Source organism: Lampetra fluviatilis, chromosome 23 (genome assembly GCF_964198595.1).
Source record: "Lampetra fluviatilis chromosome 23, kcLamFluv1.1, whole genome shotgun sequence".
NCBI classification, from domain to species: domain Eukaryota; kingdom Metazoa; phylum Chordata; class Hyperoartia; order Petromyzontiformes; family Petromyzontidae; genus Lampetra; species Lampetra fluviatilis.
The window spans coordinates 3,732,739-3,757,487 of record NC_136297.1 but is presented as its reverse complement, the minus strand read 5'-3'; the positions used below and the strand labels follow the sequence as shown (position 1 = coordinate 3,757,487).

At 57.6% G+C, this 24,749-nt stretch overlaps 1 protein-coding gene across 1 annotated transcript in view; it reads left to right on the top strand.

The window, feature by feature from the left end:
- LOC144940613 (disintegrin and metalloproteinase domain-containing protein 17-like) overlaps positions 1-24,749 on the top strand; it is a 45,124-nt gene that overhangs the window by 13,412 nt on the left and 6,963 nt on the right. The window contains 13 exon segments of the mRNA XM_078866869.1: positions 100-233; positions 1,102-1,191; positions 2,348-2,467; positions 3,331-3,475; positions 3,952-4,040; positions 5,572-5,721; positions 7,862-8,061; positions 9,426-9,529; positions 17,685-17,816; positions 18,960-19,090; positions 20,219-20,297; positions 22,264-22,352; positions 22,958-23,017. Of these exon segments, the coding sequence (XP_078722995.1) occupies positions 100-233; positions 1,102-1,191; positions 2,348-2,467; positions 3,331-3,475; positions 3,952-4,040; positions 5,572-5,721; positions 7,862-8,061; positions 9,426-9,529; positions 17,685-17,816; positions 18,960-19,090; positions 20,219-20,297; positions 22,264-22,352; positions 22,958-23,017 (1,523 nt within the window).

Here is a 24,749-nt window from a genome sequence, read left to right as displayed (position 1 = left end):
CGATCCCCGCCCCCCCCAGCGCCCTCCCACCCCCCCGCCGTCCCCTCCCCCTGATCACGTGATACCCCTGGATCCCCCCCCCCCCCCCCCCCCGTGTAGAGGGCCCCCCGAGGGCGCGCCGCTCCCCGGACCCCGCGGCCCCCAAGGACACGTGCAAGCTGCTGCTGGTGGCCGACTTCCGCTTCTTCACGCACATGGGGCGCAGCCAGGAGAGCAGCACCGTCAACTATCTCGTGAGGGGCGGGGCGGGGGGGTCACGGGGGGGTCACGGGGGGAGGGTGATGCGGGGGGGGGGACACACCGAGGGAGGGGGGGGATACGGGGGGAGGGGGCAAGGGGCATGCGGGTGACATGGGTGGACACGAGCAGCACTGTCAACTACAGCGTGAGACACGCGGCAGGGGGTCAACGGGTGGGGGGGGTGATACGGGGGGGGGGCACGGGGGGGGGGGGGGAACGCGGGGGGAGGGGACATGGGGGGACACGGGGGGACACGGGGGGGATGACCTCAGCACCGTCAACTGCCGAGTGAGTCCAGCAGGGGGCACGGTTGTGTTGACACCACGTGGTCAGATGTTGACTACCTCTGGCTGGCTGCTGTAAATGTCCACGTGACGATGACGATGATGATGATGAGCCGCTACGTTGGGCTATCATTTGTGGCCGGGTCGCTTCTGAAAAAGATCCACGCAGCTCGGTTGGCCTTAGCTGGTAAAATAGCAAATAGTTTAGTTTTTGGTGTGGGCGTGCATCTGTTTGTACCTGTGTGTGCGTGTCGGGGAGCGGTAGTGCAGCGGTTCGCGCTACGAACGCGGTGACCCGCGTTCGATTTCCACTCACGGCCAACACCGGTGACGATTATCTGAACCGGTCCCTGAGCCTCCCCTAGGTCGACTCGGCCTCAAATGAGTGCCCGGTGCGATGTGTAAACATCGCCACTGGGGAGACAAAGGCGGCCGGGTGCGGTGCCGGCCACCCACCCCCTCGTGTCTCTGTGCCGGCCTTCATAGGTGCCGCTCACTAATAGCTCTTGTCCCAAAAGTCTGTTGAAGCTACACGGGGGATCTTTGTCTTTGTGTCCGGGTGTGTGTGTGTGTGCAGATTGAGCTGATTGACCGAGTGGATGACATTTACCGCATCACCACGTGGGACAACAACAACTACCGTGGCTACGGACTACAGATCGACCAGGTGGGCTATCCACCACCACAACAACCACAACAACCACGACCACAACAACTACCACATAAGCACCCACATCAACCACGAAAGTAGACATGCCCTTGTCTCCTCGTATGTCCCCACGTCTCCCCTGTGTCTCTGCGTCTTTCCCCTCGCGTGCCTTCCTGCGTCTCCACGTGAGGACCCACGCCTCCCCGTGTCTCCCCACGCCTCCCCGTGTCTCCCCACGTCTCCCTGTGTCTCCCCACGCCTCCCCGTGTCTCCACACGTCTCGCCGTGTCTCCCCACGCCTCCCCGTGTCTCCCCACGCCTCCCCGTGTCTCCCCACGTCTCCCCGTGTCTCCCCACGTCTCCCCGTGTCTCCCCACGTCTCCCCGTGTCTCCCCACGCCTCCCCGTGTCTCCCCACGTCTCCCCGTGTCTCCCCACGCCTCCCCGTGTCTCCCCACGCCTCCCCGTGTCTCCCCACGTCTCCCCGTGTCTCCCCACGTCTCCCCGTGTCTCCCCACGCCTCCCCGTGTCTCCCCACGCCTCCCCGTGTCTCCCCACGCCTCCCCGTGTCTCCCCACGTCTCCCCGTGTCTCCACACGCCTCCCCGTATCTCCCCACGCCTCCCCTTGTCTCCACACGCCTCCCCGTGTCTCCCCACGCCTCCCCGTGTCTCCACACGCCTCCCCGTGTCTCCCCATGTCTCCCCGTGTCTCCCCACGCCTCCCCGTGTCTCCCCACGCCTCCCCGTGTCTCCCCACGTCTCCCCGTGTCTCCACACGCCTCCCCGTATCTCCCCACGCCTCCCCGTGTCTCCACACGCCTCCCCGTGTCTCCCCACGCCTCCCCGTGTCTCCACACGCCTCCCCGTGTCTCCCCATGTCTCCCCGTGTCTCCCCACGCCTCCCCGTGTCTCCCCACGCCTCCCCGTGTCTCCCCACGTCTCCCCGTGTCTCCACACGCCTCCCCGTGTCTCCCCACGCCTCCCCGTGTCTCCCCACGCCTCCCCGTGTCTCCCCACGCCTCCCCATCTCTCCGCGCGTCCCTCGTGTCTCTCCACATCTGACCACTTCTCCCCTCGTCCCTGCGCGAGTCCCCACATCTCCGCGTGTCTCTCCTTACGCGTCTCCCCGCGTGGTCCCCGCGTGGTCCCCGCGTGGTCCCCGCGTGGTGCGTAGATCATCGTCCACCAGCGGCCGACGGCCGTGAGCTCCGGCAGCAGCAGCAAGCGCCACTACAACATGGACGGCACGAGCCCGCCGGGCGCCGCCGCGTGGAACGTCAAGGCCCTGCTCGAGGTGCTGCCGACAGGGCTCGCCCACTCGGGGGGGGGGGGGGTGGGGGGGGGTACATAGGGAAGACGTGCGTGCGTGCGTGCGTGAGTGCGTGCGTGTGTGCGTGCGTGTGTGCGTGTGTGTGCGTGCGTGCGTGCGTGCGTGTGTGCGTGCGTGCGTGCCTGTGTGCGTGCGTGAGTGCGTGCGTGCGTGTGTGTGTGCGTGCCTGTGTGCGTGCGTGCGTGTGTGTGTGCGTGCGTTAGTGCGTGCGTGCGTGTGTGTGTGCGTGCCTGTGTGCGTGCGTTTGTGCGTGCGTGTGTGCATGTGTGCGTGCGTGCGTGCGTGCGGTAGTGTAGCGGTCAGCACGCTGCACTACAAAGCTGGCGGCCCGGGTTAGATTCCCGCTCATGGCTAACAACGGTGACGATTATCTGAAACGGTCCCTGAGCCTCACCTAGGTTGACTCGGCCTCAAATGAGTACCTGGTGCGGTGTGTAAACATCGCCAATGCGGTCGGGCGTGGTGCTGCTAGCCACCCAACTCCTCGTGTGCTGTGCCGGCCTTCGTAGGTGCTGCTCCACTAACAGCACTTGCCCCGTGTGTACACGTGCGCGCGCGCGTGTGTGTGTGTGCGCATATGTGTGCGTGCCTGCGCGTGTGTGTGCGTGCGTGCGTGCGCGTGTGTGCGTGCGTGTGTGTGCGTGCGTGTGTGTGCGTGCGTGCGTGCGCGTGCGTGTGTGTGTGTGCGTGCGTGCGTGTGTGTGCGTGCGTGTGCGTGCGTGTGTGTGCGTGCGTGTGCGTGCGTGTGCGTGCGTGTGTGTGCATGCGTGTGCGTGCGTGCGTGTGCGTGCGTGCGTGTGCGTGCGTGCGCTTTCACGTGAGAGCAGCAATTCAGCATCGACGTATCGGAGATCGCTCGCAAAGTGTGCCTGGCGCACCTCTTCACGTACCAGGACTTCAGCCAGGGCACGCTGGGCCTCGCCTACGTGGGCTCGCCCAAGACCAGCGCCGTGGGGGGCATCTGCACGCCCAGTGAGTGGTGGGCGCACACACACACACAAAGCTAGTGTGCGTGCGTGTGCGTGCGTGCGTATGTATGTGAGCCTGGCACAAGCGTCGTGGTGACGTCACCGCCACTTAGTGGCGAATGGCGGTTGTTGTTGTTGTATGTGAGCGGTGGTGCAGCGGTTAGCGCTACGCTGCGCTACGAACCCCGCGAGCCGGGTTCGATTCCCGCTCACGGCCAACACCGGTGACGATTATCTGAACCGGTCCCGGGCCTCCCCTAGGTCGACTCGGCCTCAAATGAGTAACCTGGTGCGATGTGTAAACATCGCCACTGGTGAGACAAAGGCGGCCGGGCGTGGTGCTGGCCACCCACCTACCCCTCGTGTGCCGTGCCGGCCTTCACAGGTGCTCGCTAACGGCACTTGCCCCGACAGCATGCGTGTGTTGTGACGATGTGTGTCGTGTTGTGACGTGTATGTTGCGTGCGCTTGCTTGTGTAGGCTACTTTAACGAACAAGCCAAAAAATATATCTTCCTCAACACCGGGCTCACCAGCACCATGAACTACGGGAAGACCATCCTCACCAAGGTGTGCACACACGCGTGTGCGTGCATGAGTGTGTGCGTGCGTGTGTGTGCGTGCGTGTGTGTGCGCGTGTGAGCGTGCGTGCGTGCGTGCGTGCGTGTGCGTGCGTGCGTGTGTGTGCGTGCGTGCGTGTGTGTGCGCGTGTGAGCGTGCGTGCGTGCGTGTGTGTGTGTGCGTGTGTGTGCGTGTGTGTGCGTGTGCGTGCGTGTGCGTGCGTGTGCGTGCGTGTGCGTGCGTGTGTGCGTGTGTGAGTGTGTGTGTGCGCGTGTGTGTGTGTGTGCGTGTGTGAGTGTGTGTGCGTGCGTGCGTGCGTGTGTGTGTGTGTGCGTGTGTGCGCGTGTGCGTGTGTGTGTGTGTGTGCGTGTGTGTGTGTGCGTGCGTGTGCGTGTGTGTGCGCGTGCGTGTGTGTGTGTGTGCGTGCGTGCGTGCGTGCGTGCGTGTGTGTGTGTGTGTGTGCGTGCGTGCGTGCGTGTGTGTACGTGTGTGTACGTGTGTGCGTGTGTACGTGCGTGTGTGTGTGCGTGTGTGAGGGTGGTGCAATGGGTAGCGCACTGCGCGACGAAACCGGCAACCCGAGTTCGATTTCCCGCTCGCGGCCAATTACGAGTGGCAAATATTAGAACCGGTCCTGGGCCTCCCCCAGGTCGACTCGGCCTCAAATGAGTAGCTGGTGTGGTCTGGAAAGACATCGCCACTGGGGAGACAAAGGCGGCCGGGCGTGGTGCTGGCCACCCCACCCCCTCGTGTGCCGTTCCGACCTTCACAGGTGCTGCTCGCTAACAGCACTTAGCCTTGAACGAGTACCCTGGGTGGTTTGTAAAACATCTGCACTGGGGAGACAAAGGCAGCTGGGCTTGTGTCGTAACCCTCCACCACCCGACGCAGCCAGCAAGGGTTTGTCACGTAAACAACGCGCCAATTGCTTTACTGCTTCAGCCGTGTGTTGGAGAGTACATCCACAGCATTTACAATTGTAAAAGCCCAAGTCTTCCGTAAGCTACACTTTTACAAAGGTGGCCACATTGATAAAAGGATTAAGACCCAACGACAAAGATCCCCCGTGTAGCCTCAGCAAACTTTTGGGGCAAGTGCTGTCACCTTTGTCTCCCCAGCACACGTCCCGCTGTGTGTGCGTGTGATGTTTGTGGTTGTCGTCGTCGTTGTCAGGAGGCAGACTTGGTGACCACCCACGAGTTTGTTGTTGTTGTCGTTGTTGTTGTTGTCGTTGTTGTTGTTGTTGTCAGGAGGCAGACTTGGTGACCACCCACGAGTTTGTTGTTGTTGTCGTTGTTGTTGTCGTTGTTGTTGTTGTTGTTGTCGTTGTTGTTGTTGTTGTTGTCAGGAGGCAGACTTGGTGACCACCCACGAGTTTGTTGTTGTTGTTGTCGTCGTTGTCAGGAGGCAGACTTGGTGACCACCCACGAGTTTGTTGTTGTTGTTGTTGTTGTTGTTGTCGTCGTTGTCAGGAGGCAGACTTGGTGACCACCCACGAGGTTGTTGTTGTTGTTGTCGTCGTTGTTGTCGTCGTTGTCAGGAGGCAGACTTGGTGACCACCCACGAGTTTGGGCACAACTTTGGGGCGGAGCACGACCCCGACAGCGCCGAGTGCTCGGCCCCGGACGAAGCCGGAGGGAAGTTCGTCATGTATCCCTACGCCGTGAGCGGGGACCACGAGAACAACAAGGTGGTGTTGGCCTGGACCCCCCCCCCCCCCGGCCTTGACCCCCCCCCCCCCCCCCATCATCGTCATGACTATCGTCGCCACCGTCATCATCGTCGTCGTCACCACCGTCAACACCATCGTCATCGCCATCGTCGCCATAATCATCACCATCACCACCGTCACCACCACCGCCATCGTCACCATAATCATCACCATCACCACCGTCAACACCACCACCACCATCGCCATCGTCGCCATAATCATCACCATCACCACCGTCATCACCACCACCACCACCGCCATCGTCACCATAATCATCACCATCACCACCGTCACCACCACCACCATCGCCATCGTCGCCATAATCATCACCATCACCACCGTCATCACCACCATCGCCATCGTCACCATAATCATCACCATCACCACCGTCACCACCACCACCGCCATCGTCACCATAATCATCACCATCACCACCGTCATCACCACCACCACCGCCATCGTCACCATAATCATCACCATCACCACCGTCACCACCACCACCATCGCCATCGTCACCATAATCATCACCATCACCACCGTCATCACCACCACCATCGCCATCGTCACCATAATCATCACCATCACCACCGTCATCACCACCACCACCACCGCCATCATCGCCATAATCATCACCATCACCACCGTCATCACCACCACCACCACCGCCATCGTCACCATAATCATCACCATCACCACCGTCATCACCACCACCATCGCCATCGTCACAATAATCATCACCATCACCACCGTCATCACCACCACCATCGCCATCGTCACCATAATCATCACCATCACCACCGTCATCACCACCACCATCGCCATCGTCACCATAATCATCACCATCACCACCGTCACCACCATCGCCATCATCGCCATAATCATCACCATCACCACCGTCACCACCATCGCCATCATCGCCATAATCATCACCATCACCACCGTCATCACCACCACCACCATCGCCGTCGTCACCATAATCATCACCATCACCACCGTCACCACCACCATCGCCATCGTCGCCATAATCATCACCATCACCACCGTCACCACCACCACCACCATTATCACCGTCACCATAATCATCACCATCATCACCGTCATCACCATCGCCATCGTCACCATAATCATCACCATCACCACCGTCATCACCACCACCATCGCCGTCGTCACCATAATCATCACCATCACCACCGTCATCACCACCACCATCGCCATCGTCACCATAATCATCACCATCACCACCGTCATCACCACCACCATTGCCGTCGTCACCATAATCATCACCATCACCACCGTCATCACCACCACCATCGCCGTCGTCACCATAATCATCACCATCACCACCGTCATCACCACCACCATCGCCATTGTCACCATAATCATCACCATCACCACCGTCATCACCACCACCATCGCCATCGTCACCATAATCATCACCATCGCCACCATTGACGTCACTGCCACCGCCACCATCACCACCATCACATCACCACCACCACCTTCATTGCCATGTTTCCCATCCCACCACCTTGAACTCCCCCCCCGCCCCCGCCCCCACCATTCTATCATGGTCAGTCTGCCGGCGTGCGGCGGTAGGCTGAGCGTGCTGAGACTGAGCCGCGATGAACACAACGGCCCTGCAGACCTGGCCAGGGCTGCAGACGCAGCAGCCTGCTGCTTCAACGCTGCCCTGCTGCTCATCATTATGATGTTGCGGCTGATGTAGATGCTGCTGCTGCTACTGCTGCTGCTACTGCTGCTGATGATGCTGCTGTTACTAATACTGCTGCTCCTGCTGATGCCGATGCTGCTGCTGCTACTGATGATTCTGTTACTACTGATAATGCTGCTGCTACTGCTCCTACTGCTGCTGCTGATGTTGCTACTGCTGCTGTTGCTGCGACTGCTGCCGTTGCTGATGATGCTGCTACTGCTGCTTCTGTTGCTGCTACTGCTGCTGCTGATGATGCTGCTACTGCTGCTGCTGCTACTGATGATTCTGCTATGACTGATAATGCTGCTGCTGTTGATGCTGATACTGCTGCTGCTACTGATGATTCTGCTATGACTGATACTGCCGCTCCTGCTGCCGCCGACGCCGCTGCCGCTGCGCCTGCAGATGTTCTCCAACTGCAGCAAGCGCGCCATCCACAAGACGCTGGAGGCGAAGTCGGCGCGCTGCTTCTTGCCGCGCACGGTGAAGCTGTGCGGCAACTCGCGCGTGGAGGAGGGCGAGCAGTGCGACGCGGGACCCGCGTTCGCACACAACGACGCCTGCTGCACCGACACCTGCAAGCTGCGCCCGGGGAAGTTGTGCAGGTAGCGCACCGTGCTTGCTCAACCGCTCGCTCGCTCGCTCACCCGCTCGCTCGCTCACTCACTCACTCGCACACTCACTCACTCACTCGCACACTCACGCACTCACTCACTCGCACACTCGCTCACTCGCTCACTCACTCACTCTCGCACTCAGGCACTTGCTCACTCGCTCACCCGCTCACTCACTCACTCGCTCACTCACTCACTCACTGCCAAGCTTGGTGGTGTTCATTCGGACGCTGTCTTTCCGACAGACCTGTTCTTCACCTGAGGACGGCTGCTTGCGTTGTGGCTGAAACGTCGTGAGAATTGTATTTTATTATGTTTAATTTTTATTATTTTATTATTTCCCTTCTACGTGACTTTACCGAAAGAACCAAGAAGATGACTTAATTCTAGATTTGAAGCTTTCGTGACTGCAAGGATTCATATTCTTAGGTTTTTTCGGTAAAGTCACATAGGTAAAAAATTTAAATTAATAAAATAAAAATAAAATAATATAATATTAATTAAATTTTTTTACCTACGTGACTTTACCGACAAAACCTAAGAATAAGAAGATGACTCTATTAAGTACTTGGTGTGCCCTGTGCGAAACTCCCCTCCCCTCCCCTCCCTCCCACCCCCTGGCATGCACCTCTCTTTGTGTAGACTAGCCGTAGTTGCAGCCGCACCAACCTTACCATAATAATAAAAATGAACCCGTAAAAACAAAGTTTTTCACTATAAATCCTTTATATGCGTGTTCAATGGGCCACAACCCAGCCCACATTGGTCTTTGAAACGGGCGGCTAGAGTCCTCTCGTCCTCTGGCTTGAGATGGCTGCCACCTATGGGTCAGATGATTGTCTGCCACCATTAAGCAATTGGTAATTAAATATTTAAAACTTTTTCCCTAAACAGTGTAAAATTTTGGAAAAATTTTTTTCACGAAAATGAATTGTTACGCACAACGAGTCTGTGTGCAAAACCTCAGCTCGATTGGATCACGGGAAGTGGGTTAAAAAACGACCGAAAGATTTGCACGGTCGTAAGCAAGCAAGCAAGCAAGCGAACTTAATATAAAGGATTTAAAAAGGGGGCCTGCCCTGGCTCCTCCCCCCTCAACCAGTATATATACGGGGTCGGATCTCTTGGAATTTCTCATTTACTTGATACAGCGAGCGTGCTGTGACGGCTCCACCTGAAGACGGAGGCTTGTGTTGCCTCCGAGACGTCGTGATTTTATTTTAATTTTACTTTTATTACTTTTAATTTTTATTTTTTACCTACGTGACTTTACCGAAAAAACCCAAGAATATGCATCTCTCTTTGTGCATCTCCGCGATTCGTGACGCGCCCCCCCCCCCCCCCTCCGTGCTCAGTGACCGTAACTCCCCGTGCTGTCGGAACTGCTCGTACGAGCAAGCGGGAAAGCTGTGCCAGGAGCCCATCCCCTCCATCTGCCGCAGCGCCTCCTACTGCACAGGTACGCACCGCACCGCACCGTACACACTGCACCGCACCGCACACACAGCACCGCACACACAGCAGCGCACACAGCACCGCACACACAGCACCACACACACAGCACCACACACACAGCACCACACACAGCAGCGCACACAGCACCACACACACAGCACCGCACGCACAGCACCACACACACAGCACCACACACACAGCACCACACACAACACCACACACACAGCACCACACACACAACACCACACACACACACAGCACCACACACACCGCACCACACACACAGCACCACACACACAGCACCACACACAACACCACACACACAGCACCACACACACAGCACCACACACAACACCACACACACAGCACCACACACACAGCACCACACACACACACAGCACCACACACACCGCACCACACACACAGCACCACACACACACACAGCACCACACACACAGCACCACACACACCGCACCACACACACAGCACCACACACACACACAGCACCACACACACAGCACCACACACACCGCACCACACACACCGCACCACACACACCGCACCACACACACAGCACCACACACACAGCACCACACACACACACAGCACCACACACACCGCACCACACACACCGCACCACACACACAGCACCACACACACACACAGCACCACACACACAGCACCACACACACAGCACCACACACACACACAGCACCACACACACAGCACCGCACACACAGCATCGCACACACAGCACCACACACACAGCACCACACACACACAGCGCCACACACACAGCACCGCACACACAGCACCGCACACACAGCACCACACACACACACAGCACCCCACACACAACACCACACACACAGCACCACACACACAGCACCGCACACACAGCACCGCACACACAGCACCACACACACAGCACCACACACACAGCACACACACTCACACAGCACACACACCGCACCACACACACAGCACCGCACACAGCACCACACACACAGCACCACACACACAGCACCACACACACAGCACACACAGCACACAGCACCACACACACACACAGCACCACACACACCGCACCACACACACAGCACCACACACACACAGCACCACACACACAGCACACACAGCACCACACACACAGCACCACACACACAAACAGCACACACAGCACCACACACACAGCACCACACACACACACACAGCACACACAGCACCACACACACAGCACCACACACACACACACAGCACACACAGCACCACACACACAGCACCACACACACAGCACCACACACACAGCACACAGCACCGCACACAGCACCACACACACAGCACCACACACACAGCACCACACACACAGCACCGCACACACAGCACCACACACACAGCACCACACACACAGCACACAGCACCGCACACAGCACCACACACACACACACAGCACCACACACACACACAGCACCACACACACACACACAGCACCACACACACACACACAGCACCACACACACAGCACCGCACACACAGGACCACACACGCAGCACCACACACACTGCACCGCACACACAGCACCACACACACAGCACCACACATACTGCACCGCACACACAGCACCACACACACAGCACCACACACACTGCACCGCACACACAGCACACACAGCACACACACACACAGCACACACAGCACCGCACACACAGCAGCGCACACAGCACCACACACACAGCACCACACACACAGCACCACACACACAGCACCACACACACAGCACCACACACACAGCACCACACACACAGCACCACACACACAGCACCACACACACAGAACCACACACACACACAGCACACACAGCACCGCACACACAGCAGCGCACACAGCACCACACACACAGTACCACACACACAGCACCACACACACAGCACCACACACACAGCACCACACACACAGCACCACACACACAGCACCACACACACAGCACCACACACACAGCACCACACACACAGCACACACAGCACCGCACACACAGCAGCGCACACAGCACCACACACACAGCACCACACACACAGCACCACACACACAGCACCGCACACAGCACCACACACACAGCACCACACACACAGCACCACACACACAGCACACACAGCACACAGCACCACACACACAGCACACACAGCACACAGCACACACAGCACACAGCACCACACACACACACAGCACCACACACACAGCACACACAGCACCACACACACAGCACACACACACACAGCACCACACACACCGCACCACACACACAGCACCACACACACAGCACCACAAACACAGCACCGCACACACAGCACCGCACACAGCACCACACACACAGCACCACACACACAGCACACACACACACAGCACCACACACACCGCACCACACACACAGCACCACACACACAGCACCACAAACACAGCACCGCACACACAGCACCGCACACAGCACCACACACACAGCACCACACACACAGCACCACACATACTGCACCGCACACACAGCACCACACACACAGCACCACACACACTGCACCGCACACACAGCACACACAGCACACACACACACAGCACACACAGCACCGCACACACAGCAGCGCACACAGCACCACACACACAGCACCACACACACAGCACCACACACACAGCACCACACACACAGCACCACACACACAGCACCACACACACAGCACCACACACACAGCACCACACACACAGAACCACACACACACACAGCACACACAGCACCGCACACACAGCAGCGCACACAGCACCACACACACAGTACCACACACACAGCACCACACACACAGCACCACACACACAGCACCACACACACAGCACCACACACACAGCACCACACACACAGCACCACACACACAGCACCACACACACAGCACACACAGCACCGCACACACAGCAGCGCACACAGCACCACACACACAGCACCACACACACAGCACCACACACACAGCACCGCACACAGCACCACACACACAGCACCACACACACAGCACCACACACACAGCACACACAGCACACAGCACCACACACACAGCACACACAGCACACAGCACACACAGCACACAGCACCACACACACACACAGCACCACACACACAGCACACACAGCACCACACACACAGCACACACACACACAGCACCACACACACCGCACCACACACACAGCACCACACACACAGCACCACAAACACAGCACCGCACACACAGCACCGCACACAGCACCACACACACAGCACCACACACACAGCACCACACACACCGCACCACACACACAGCACCACACACACAGCACACACAGCACCACACACACAGCACCACACACACAGCACCACACACACAGCACCACACACACAGCACCACACACACAGCACCACACACACAGCACCACACACACAGCACCACACACACAGCACACACAGCACCACACACACAGCACCACACACACAAACAGCACACACAGCACCACACACACAGCACCACACACACAGCACACACAGCACCACACACACAGCACCACACACACACACACAGCACCACACACACAGCACCACACACACAGCACCACACACACAGCACACAGCACCACACACACAGCACCACACACACAGCACCACACACACAGCACACAGCACCGCACACAGCACCACACACACAGCACCACACACACAGCACCACACACACAGCACCACACACACAGCACACAGCACCGCACACAGCACCACACACACAGCACCACACACACAGCACCACACACACAGCACCACACACACAGCACCACACACACAGCACACAGCACCGCACACAGCACCACACACACAGCACCACACACACAGCACCACACACACAGCACCACGCACACAGCACACAGCACCGCACACAGCACCACACACACAGCACCACACACACCGCACCACACACACAGCACCACACACACAGCACCACACACAACACCACACACACAGCACCACACACACAGCACCACACACACAGCACCACACACACAGCACCACACACACAGCACCACACACACAGCACCACACACAACACCACACACAGCACCACACACACAGCACCGCACACAGCACCACACAGCACACACACACAGCACCACACACACAGCACCACACACACAGCACCACACACACAGCACCACACACACAGCACCACACACACAGCACCACACACACAACACCACACACACAGCACCACACACACAGCACACAGCACCGCACACAGCACCACACACACAGCACCACACACACAGCACCACACACACAGCACCACACACAGCACCACACACACAGCACCACACACACAGCACCACACACACAGCACCACACACACAGCACCACACACACAGCACCACACACACAGCACCACACACACAGCACCACACACACAGCACCACACACACAGCACCACACACACAGCACCACACACAACACCACACACACAGCACCACACACACAGCACACAGCACCGCACACAGCACCACACACACAGCACCACACACACAGCACCACACACACAGCACCGCACGCACAACACCACACACACAGCACACACACACTGCACCACACACACTGCATCACACAGCACACACACACAGCACACACACAGCACCACACACACAGCACACACACACACAGCACCACACACACAGCACACACAGCACCACACAGCACACACACACAGCACACACAGCACACACAGCACCACACACACAGCACCACACACACAACAAACACAGCACCACACAGCACACACACACACACAGCACACACACACACACACAGCACACACAGCACACACACACACAGCACCACACACACAGCACCACACACACAGCACACAGCACCACACACACAGCACCACACACACCGCACACACACACAGCACCACACACACAGCACACACACACAACACACACAGCACCACACACACAGCACACACAGCACCACACACACAGCACACACACACAGCACACACACACAGCACCGCACACACAGCACCGCACACACAGCACCACACAGCACCGCACACACAGCACCGCACACACACAGCACCACACACACAGCACCACACACACAGCACACACAGCACCACACACACAGCACCACACACACCGCACACACACACAGCACCACACACACAGCACACACACACAACACACACAGCACCACACACACAGCACACACAGGCACCGCACACACAGCACCGCACACACACAGCACCACACACACAGCACCACACACACAGCACACACAGCACCACACACACAGCACACACAGCACCGCACACACAGCACACACAGCACCGCACACACAGCACCACACAGCACACACACACAGCACCACACACACAGCACACACACACAGCACACACACACAGCACCACACACACAGCACCACACACACAGCACACACACACAGCACACACACACAGCACCACACACACAGCACACACACACAGCACACACAGCACCACACACACAGCACCACACACACAACACCACACACACAGCACCACACACACAGCACACAGCACCGCACACAGCACCACACACACAGCACCACACACACAGCACCACACACACAGCACCACACACAGCACCACACACACAGCACCACACACACAGCACCACACACACAGCACCACACACACAGCACCACACACACAGCACCACACACACAGCACCACACACACAGCACCACACACACAGCACCACACACACAGCACCACACACAACACCACACACACAGCACCACACACACAGCACACAGCACCGCACACAGCACCACACACACAGCACCACACACACAGCACCACACACACAGCACCGCACGCACAACACCACACACACAGCACACACACACTGCACCACACACACTGCATCACACAGCACACACACACAGCACACACACAGCACCACACACACAGCACACACACACACAGCACCACACACACAGCACACACAGCACCACACAGCACACACACACAGCACACACAGCACACACAGCACCACACACACAGCACCACACACACAACAAACACAGCACCACACAGCACACACACACACACAGCACACACACACACACACAGCACACACAGCACACACACACACAGCACCACACACACAGCACCACACACACAGCACACAGCACCACACACACAGCACCACACACACCGCACACACACACAGCACCACACACACAACACACACAGCACCACACACACAGCACACACAGCACCACACACACAGCACACACACACAGCACACACACACAGCACCGCACACACAGCACCGCACACACAGCACCACACAGCACCGCACACACAGCACCGCACACACACAGCACCACACACACAGCACCACACACACAGCACACACAGCACCACACACACAGCACCACACACACCGCACACACACACAGCACCACACACACAGCACACACACACAACACACACAGCACCACACACACAGCACACACAGCACCGCACACACAGCACCGCACACACACAGCACCACACACACAGCACCACACACACAGCACACACAGCACCACACACACAGCACACACAGCACCGCACACACAGCACACACAGCACCGCACACACAGCACCACACAGCACACACACACAGCACCACACACACAGCACACACACACAGCACACACACACAGCACCACACACACAGCACCACACACACAGCACACACACACAGCACACACACACAGCACCACACACACAGCACACACACACAGCACACACAGCACCACACACACAGCACCGCACACACCGCACCACAGGCCACAGCACCCACTGCACACACACACCACACACAAATGGGGTAGCTCAACGAAGTGGCTTATCACGTGGAAATGTACAGCAGCCAAATGTATCTATACGCATTATGATTCTAAATGTGTAGAGGGAAAAACACAAACCACGGTGAGAGAGGCAAGCTCCAAATATACAGCAGAAGGCGTCAGGGTCGGGATCGAACCCACGACCTCCCGTATACCAGGCGAGCTAGTTAACATCTCCTAGCCACCGTGATGATGATGATGATGTGAGAGAGAGACACGCAAACTCCAAATATACAGCAGCAGGCGTCAGGGTGGGGATCGAACCCACGACCTCCTGCATACCAGGCGAGGTAGTTAACATCTCATAGCCACCGTGATGATGATGAGAGAGAGAGAGACGCAAACTCCAAATATACAGCAGCAGGCGTCAGGGTCGGGATCGAATCCACGACCTCCTGCACACCAGGCCAGGGAGACGCTGGACATCTGTGACAATGAGCTTCAGAGTTTATTGGAGCCCTCGAGTCTAAATGAAGATGTTGATGCTGGGACGGTCACGGCTAGATGTGCTGTATCTTGTTGTCTCGGCATCTCTTGAGGAAGGCCAGCGTCTCGAGAAGCTGTGACTTCTTGTCTCGTTGTCTGTTAAAAACTCTTAACAGACAGGTGGAATTCCTCCCCGTGGAGGCTATTCATTCTAGATTTGAAGCGTTCCTGACTGTGTTGCCTCCGAAACGTCGTGATTTATTATTTTATTTTATTTGTATTATTACTTTGATTAATTAAATAAAAATTACCCACGTGACTTTACCGAAAAAAACTAAGAGTATGAATCCTTGCAGTCACGAAAGCTTCAAATCTAGAATGTTGATTCTGATAGGTCACCGGACCCGCCGCCACAGCAATCCACGGCTCGCCAATTATGCCATGGCTCAGAAAAAAATCTACATTGTGAGTCCCCGCAGAGCGTGCCGGGGCTCACTCGGGAGGGGGGGGATCGTCTCCCGTCTCTGCGTCGTGCGCAGGCGTGAGCAGTGAGTGTTCACGTGAGAGGGGGGGGGGGTCGTCTCTGTGTCGTGCGCAGCGAGTGTTCACGTGAGAGGGAGGGGGGTCGTCTCTGCGTCGTGCGCAGCGAGTGTTCACGTGAGAGGGGGGGGTCGTCTCTGCGTCGTGAGCAGCGAGTGTTCACGTGAGAGGGGGGGGATCGTCTCCCGTCTCTGCGTCGTGCGCAGGCGTGAGCAGCGAGTGTTCATGTGGGAGGGGGGGGTCGTCTCCGTGTCTGCGTGGTGTGCAGGCGTGAGCAGCGAGTGCCCTCCGGCTGGTCCCGCCGACGACAACTCGACGTGCGTGGACGCGGGCAAGTGCGACGGGGGCCACTGCAAGCCGTTCTGCGAGACCGTGGGCCTGCAGTCCTGCGCCTGCAAGGGTGGGGGAGGCGCGGCGCTTGGCGGTGGTGGTGTCGTCGTCATCGTCGTCATCGTCGTCATCGTCGTCATCATCGTCATCATCGTCATCATCGTCATCATCGTCATCATCATCGTCATCTTCATCGTCATCGTCATCATCGTCGTCATCATCGTCATCGTCATCGTCATCATCGTCATCGTCATCATCATCGTCATCATCGTCGTCATCATCGTCGTCATCGTCATCATCGTCATCGTCATCGTCATCATCGTCGTCATCGTCATCATCGTCATCGTCATCATCGTCGTCATCGTCATTATCGTCATCATCGTCGTCATCGTCGTCATCGTCATCATCGTCGTCATCGTCATCATCGTCGTCATCATCGTCGTCATCATCGTCATCATCGTAGTCATCATCGTCATCGTCGTCATCGTCATCATCATCATCATCATCGTCTTCATCATCGTCGTCGTAATGATCAGTCGTCGTCGATGCCAATATCATCATTTGTCATTATCATCATCGATGACAATGTCAATATCATCATCATTGATGACTGTCAATAGCATCATCATTGATCATCATCATCATCGATGACAATGTCAGTAGCATCATCATCGATGGCAGTTTCAATATTATCATCATTGATGTCAATGTCATTTTTTAAAGTGTTATCATCAGCATCATCAGCAGTGCTATCATCATCATCATTGGTCATTGTCATCATCATCGTCTTTGTGATCATCAGTGTTATCATCATTATCATCGATGACGTCACGATAATTATCGATGGCAACATAATCAGAGATGACGTCACTAAATAATGACGTCATCACGATCGTCGTCGGCAATGTAATTGACATCATCATGATGACGACGACGATGACGACGATGACGACGATGATGACGACGATGATGATGACGATGATGATAATGATGATGCCGATGATGCCGATGATGACGACAGTGGAAGGGTTCATATGAGATGAATGCAAATCCTTACATCCTTCAACCGGTATCATTTTTGTCACCATTGTCATACAGTGTCCCCATGAGCCTGGGTCCCCATGAGCCTGGGTCCCCTCCCCCCTCCTACCCCCGTGACCCCTCCTACCCCCACGTCCCGTGACCCCCATACTCTCCCCCCCCCGCCCCGTAGAGGTGGACCTGGCGTGCTCCGTGTGTTGCCGCGTCACTCGTGACGGGCCGTGCGTCCTCTACGAGCAGGACGGGGGCCGCAAGCGCCTACGCAAGGGCAAGACCTGCTCCGTGGGCTTCTGCGATGGCAACGTGCGTGCTCACACACGCACGCACACACACACGCACACACACACGCATACACACACACACGCACACACACGCACACACACGCACACGCCCACGCACACACACACACACGCACACACACACACGCACACACGCGCACACACACACACGCACTCACACACGCACTCACACACGCACACACACACACGCACTCACACACGCGCACACACACGCACACGCGCACACACACGCATACACACGCACACACACACGCACACACGCACACACGCACACACACACACGCACTCACACACGCGCACGCACACACACACGCACACACACACGCATACACACGCACACACACACGCACACACGCACACACGCACACACACACACGCCCACGCACACACACACACGCACACACACACACGCACACACACACGCACACACGCACACACGCGCACACACACACACGCACTCACACACGCACTCACACACGCACACACACACACGCACTCACACACGCGCACACACACGCACACGCGCACACACACACGCACACGCGCACACACACACACGTGCACACACACGCACACACACGCACTCACACACGCACACACACGCGCATACACACGCACACACACACGCATACACACGCACACACACACGCACACGCACACACACGCGCACACACACACGCACACGCGCACACACACGCACACACACGCACGCACACACACGCACACGCACGCACCCGGCCACCTTGGTCTCCCCCGGGGATGTTTACACCGCTCCGGACACTCCCTGTGTGGCTGTGCTTGTTTGTGGCGATGTCGAGAGCACTTTGGCTGTGGTGGTGGTGGTGGTGTTGTGAACATTGTGGTGGTGCTGGTGTGGTTATCACTGTGGCGGTGGTGGTGGTGGTGGTGTTGTGAACATTGTGGTGGTGCTGGTGTGGTTATCACTGTGGCGGTGGTGGTGGTTGTGGTGGTGTGGGTGTTATGAACATTGTGGTGGTGCTGGTGTGGCTGACACTGTAATGGTGATGAACACTGTTGGTGGTGGTGGTGGTGGTGTTAACACTGTTGGTGGTGTTGATGTGGTTATCACTGTGGCGGTGGTGGTGATGGTGGTGTGGGTGTTGCGGTGCAGGGAAAGTGTGAGAAGACCGTGCAGGATCCCATCGAGAGGTTCTGGGTCTTCATCGACAAACTCGACATCAACAGCTTCCGTGAGTGCGGCAGTGCGTGCGTGTGCGTGCGTGCGTGCGTGCGTGTGTGTGTGCGTGCGTGTGTGTGTGCGTGCGTGTGTGTGTGTGTGTGTGCGTGGGGCCTTACCATCAGCCCCACCAAAACTAAGCACCTGCCTGGGTATTTTGTACCATCGGACACTCCACCCCCACAACTCCCAATCGGTGATGGGGCAGTAGTGGAGAGAGTAGAGAGTTTCCCATACCTGGGCAGTGTGCTTATGACCGGCTCCAGTTTAACAGCAGAGGTCTCACTCCGAATCAGTCGAGCGGCAATATCTTTTCATCGGTTGCGTAACGCTGTGTGGAAGCTACCTGGTCTGTCGCTCCGCACGAAGCTTCAGGTCTTCTCGGCCACGGTCATTCCCTCCCTTCTCTACGCTTGCCAAACGTGGACCCCCCTAATGGAGCATCTTCGCCGGTTGGAAACATTTAGGCTGGCCTGCCTACGATCCATCCTGGGTTTAACCGGGCTGGATTGTGTGAGGAGCTCACAAATCCTTGAAAGCTCTGGGCAAAGTCCCATCGGTGAGCTCCTCCGGCAGGCAAGGCTGCGTTGGCTGGGTCATGTAGCCCGCATGCCCAGCCACCGCATGCCTAAACAGCTTTTGTTTGGCCGGATCGAGGGGGCTAAACGGGCGTGGCACGGGCTAGAGAAGAGATGGAGTGATGTGGTACAGGAGGACGTGGAGCTGAGTGGACTTGCCGATGACGGGTACCAGCGGTGTCAAGATCGGCCTCAGTGGAGGAGGCTCGTGAAGGAATCTACTGGGCAGTTGGAGGCAGTCGCCCTCCAACAACAACGGAGGGTGGAGGAGCGACGCTCACAACAACGAGCGGAGCGCCGGGTGGCTAAAGCACAGCAAGTTGGTACAGTAGGGGGCACAGGTGGTGCATCAGCCAGTCATCTCGGTCATCTCAGTCAGTCGACCCGTGGCACCTGCTGGGTCTGCCCCGTGACCTCCTGCCAGCGGGCGTTCGACACTTCACGTGGCCTCAAGGTGCACTTGGCCTGGCACAAGCGTCGTGGTGACGTCACCGCCACTTAGTGGCGAATGGCGGTTGTTGTTGTTGTGTGCGTGTGTGTGCGTGCGTGTGTGCGTGCGTGTGTGCGCGTGCGTGTGTGCGCGTGCGTGTGTGCGCGTGCGTGTGCGTGTGTGCGTGCGTGTGTGTGTGCGTGCGTGTGTGTGTGCGTGTGTGTGTGCGTGCGTGTGTGTGCGTGCGTGTGTGTGTGCGTGCGTGCGTGTGTGTGCGTGCGTGTGTGTGTGTGTGCTTGTGTGTGTGTGCGTGCGTGTGTGTGCGTGCGTGCGTGTGTGTGTGTGCGTGCGTGTGTGTGTGTGTGCGTGTATGTGTGTGTGTGCGCGTGTGTGTGTGTGCGTGTGTGTGTGCGTGCGTGTGTGTGTACGTGTGTGTGTGTGTGTGTGTGCGTGTGTGTGTGCGTGCGTGTGCGTGTGTGTGTGTGCGTGTGTGTGCGTGTGTGTGCGTGCGTGTGTGTGTGCGTGCGTGTGTGTGCGTGCGTGTGTGTGTGCGTGCGTGCGTGTGTGTGCGTGCGTGCGTGTGTGTGTGCGTGCGTGTGTGCGTGCGTGTGTGTGCGTGCGTGTGCGTGTGTGTGCGTGCATGTGAGTGTGTGTGTGTGTGGGGAGCGGTGGCGTAGCGGTGAGCGCGCTGCGCTACGAACCTGGGGACCCGAGTTCGTTTCCCGCTCATGGCCAACACCAGTGACGATTATCTGAACCGGTCCTGGGCCTCCCCTAGGTCGACTCGGCGTCAAATGAGTACCTGTTGCGGTGTGTAAAAATCGGTGTGTAAACATCGCACCACGCCTAGTGAGGCGTGGTGCTGGCCACCCACCCCCTCGTGTGCGGTGCCGGTCTTCATAGGTGCTCGCTAACGGCACTTGCCCCTACAGTCTGCTAAGGCTACACGGGGGATCTTTGTCTTTGTGTAGGCAAGTTCCTGGCGGACAACATCGTGGGCTCCGTGCTCGTGTTCTCCCTGCTCTGCTGGGTTCCACTCAGCATCCTCGTGCACTGCGTGGTACGATGCTCACTCACTTTCACTCACGCTCGCTCGCTCGCCCTTGCTCGCTCACCCTCACGTTCACACCGACTCTCACGCTCGCCCTCAGTCACTCGCCCTTACACACTCGCTCATTCGCAATCACTCGTGCCTTCGTGAGCATGTGTTCCTATGCTCACAGGTGTGTGTGTGTGTGTGCGTGCGTGCGTGTGTGCGCGTGTGCGCGCGTGTGTGCGCGTGTGCGCATGTGAGCTAAGAACACTTGCTCCAATAGACCTTTGTCTTTGTTTGGGCAGAGGTAGTGCAAAGGTGGTGAGCACGCGTTGTGCTCCGAACCCGGCGACCCGAGTTCGATTCGTGCTCACGACCAACACCAGTGACGTTTGTCCGCACCAGTCCTGAACCTTTCATAGGTCGACTCAGCCTTAAACGAGTACCTAGTGCCATGCGTAAAGATCGCCACTGGGGAGACAAAGGCGGTCGGGCGTGGTGCTGGCCACCCACCCCCTCGTGTGCCGTTCCGGCCTTCATAGGTGCTCGCTAACGGCACTTGCCCCTACAGTCTGTTAAGGCTATATGGGGGATCTTTGTCTTTGTGTGTGTGTGTGTGTGCACCCATCCAGGACAAGAAACTCGACCGCCAGTTTGAGGAAAGCAAGGTCATGCACTTCCTGCCGGCGAGCGTGAGTCGCCCGCAGGCGAGCGTGAGTCGCCCGCAGCTTTCACCGTGTGCGGCAGCCAGAAGCATCGCAATGCCCAGACAACCTCCACATCTCTCTCACCAGTGGGGTCCACAATGTCCACGTCTCTCTCACCAGTGGGGTCCACAATGTCCACGTCTCTCTCACCAGTGGGGTCCACAATGTCCACGTCTCTCTCACCAGTGGGGTCCACAATGTCCACGTCTCTCACCAGTGGGGTCCACAATGTCCATGTCTCTCTCACCAGTGGGGTCCACAATGTCCACGTCTCTCTCACCAGTGGGGTCCACAATGTCCACGTCTCTCTCACCAGTGGGGTCCACAATGTCCACGTCTCTCTCACCAGTGGGGTCCACAATGTCCACGTCTCTCTCACCAGTGGGGTCCACAATGTCCACGTCTCTCACCAGTGGGGTCCACAATGTCCACGTCTCTCTCACCAGTGGGGTCCACAATGTCCACGTCTCTCTCACCAGTGGGGTCCACAATGTCCACGTCTCTCTCACCAGTGGGGTCCACAATGTCCACGTCTCTCTCACCAGTGGGGTCCACAATGTCCACGTCTCTCTCACCAGTGGGGTCCACAATGTCCACGTCTCTCTCATCAGTGGGGTCCACAATGTCCACGTCTCTCTCACCAGTGGGGTCCACAATGTCCACGTCTCTCTCATCAGTGGGGTCCACAATGTCCACGTCTCTCACCAGTGGGGTCCACAATGTCCACGTCTCTCTCACCAGTGGGGTCCACAATGTCCACGTCTCTCTCACCAGTGGGGTCCACAATGTCCACGTCTCTCTCACCAGTGGGGTCCACAATGTCCACGTCTCTCTCACCAGTGGGGTCCACAATGTCCACGTCTCTCTCACCAGTGGGGTCCACAATGTCCACGTCTCTCTCACCAGTGGGGTCCACAATGTCCACGTCTCTCTCATCAGTGGGGTCCACAATGTCCACGTCTCTCACCAGTGGGGTCCACAATGTCCACGTCTCTCACCAGTGGGGTCCACAATGTCCACGTCTCTCTCACCAGTGGGGTCCACAATGTCCACGTCTCTCTCACCAGTGGGGTCCACAATGTCCACGTCTCTCTCACCAGTGGGGTCCACAATGTCCACGTCTCTCTCACCAGTGGGGTCCACAATGTCCATGTCTCTCTCACCAGTGGGGTCCACAATGTCGGTCCACAATGTCCATGTTTCTCTCATCAGTGGGTCCACAATGTCCACGTCTCTCACCAGTGGGGTCCACAATGTCCACGTCTCTCTCACCAGTGGGGTCCACAATGTCCACGTCTCTCTCACCAGTGGGGTCCACAATGTCCACGTCTCTCTCACCAGTGGGGTCCACAATGTCCACGTCTCTCTCACCAGTGGGGTCCACAATGTCCATGTCTCTCTCACCAGTGGGGTCCACAATGTCCACGTCTCTCTCACCAGTGGGTCCACAATGTCCATGTTTCTCTCATCAGTGGGTCCACAATGTCCATGTCTCTCTCACCAGTGGGTCCACAATGTCCACGTCTCTCACCAGTGGGGTCCACAATGTCCACGTCTCTCTCACCAGTGGGGTCCACAATGCCCACGTCTCTCTCACCAGTGGGGTCCACAATGTCCACGTCTCTCTCATCAGTGGGGTCCACAATGTCCACGTCTCTCTCACCAGTGGGGTCCACAATGTCCACGTCTCTCTCACCAGTGGGGTCCACAATGTCCA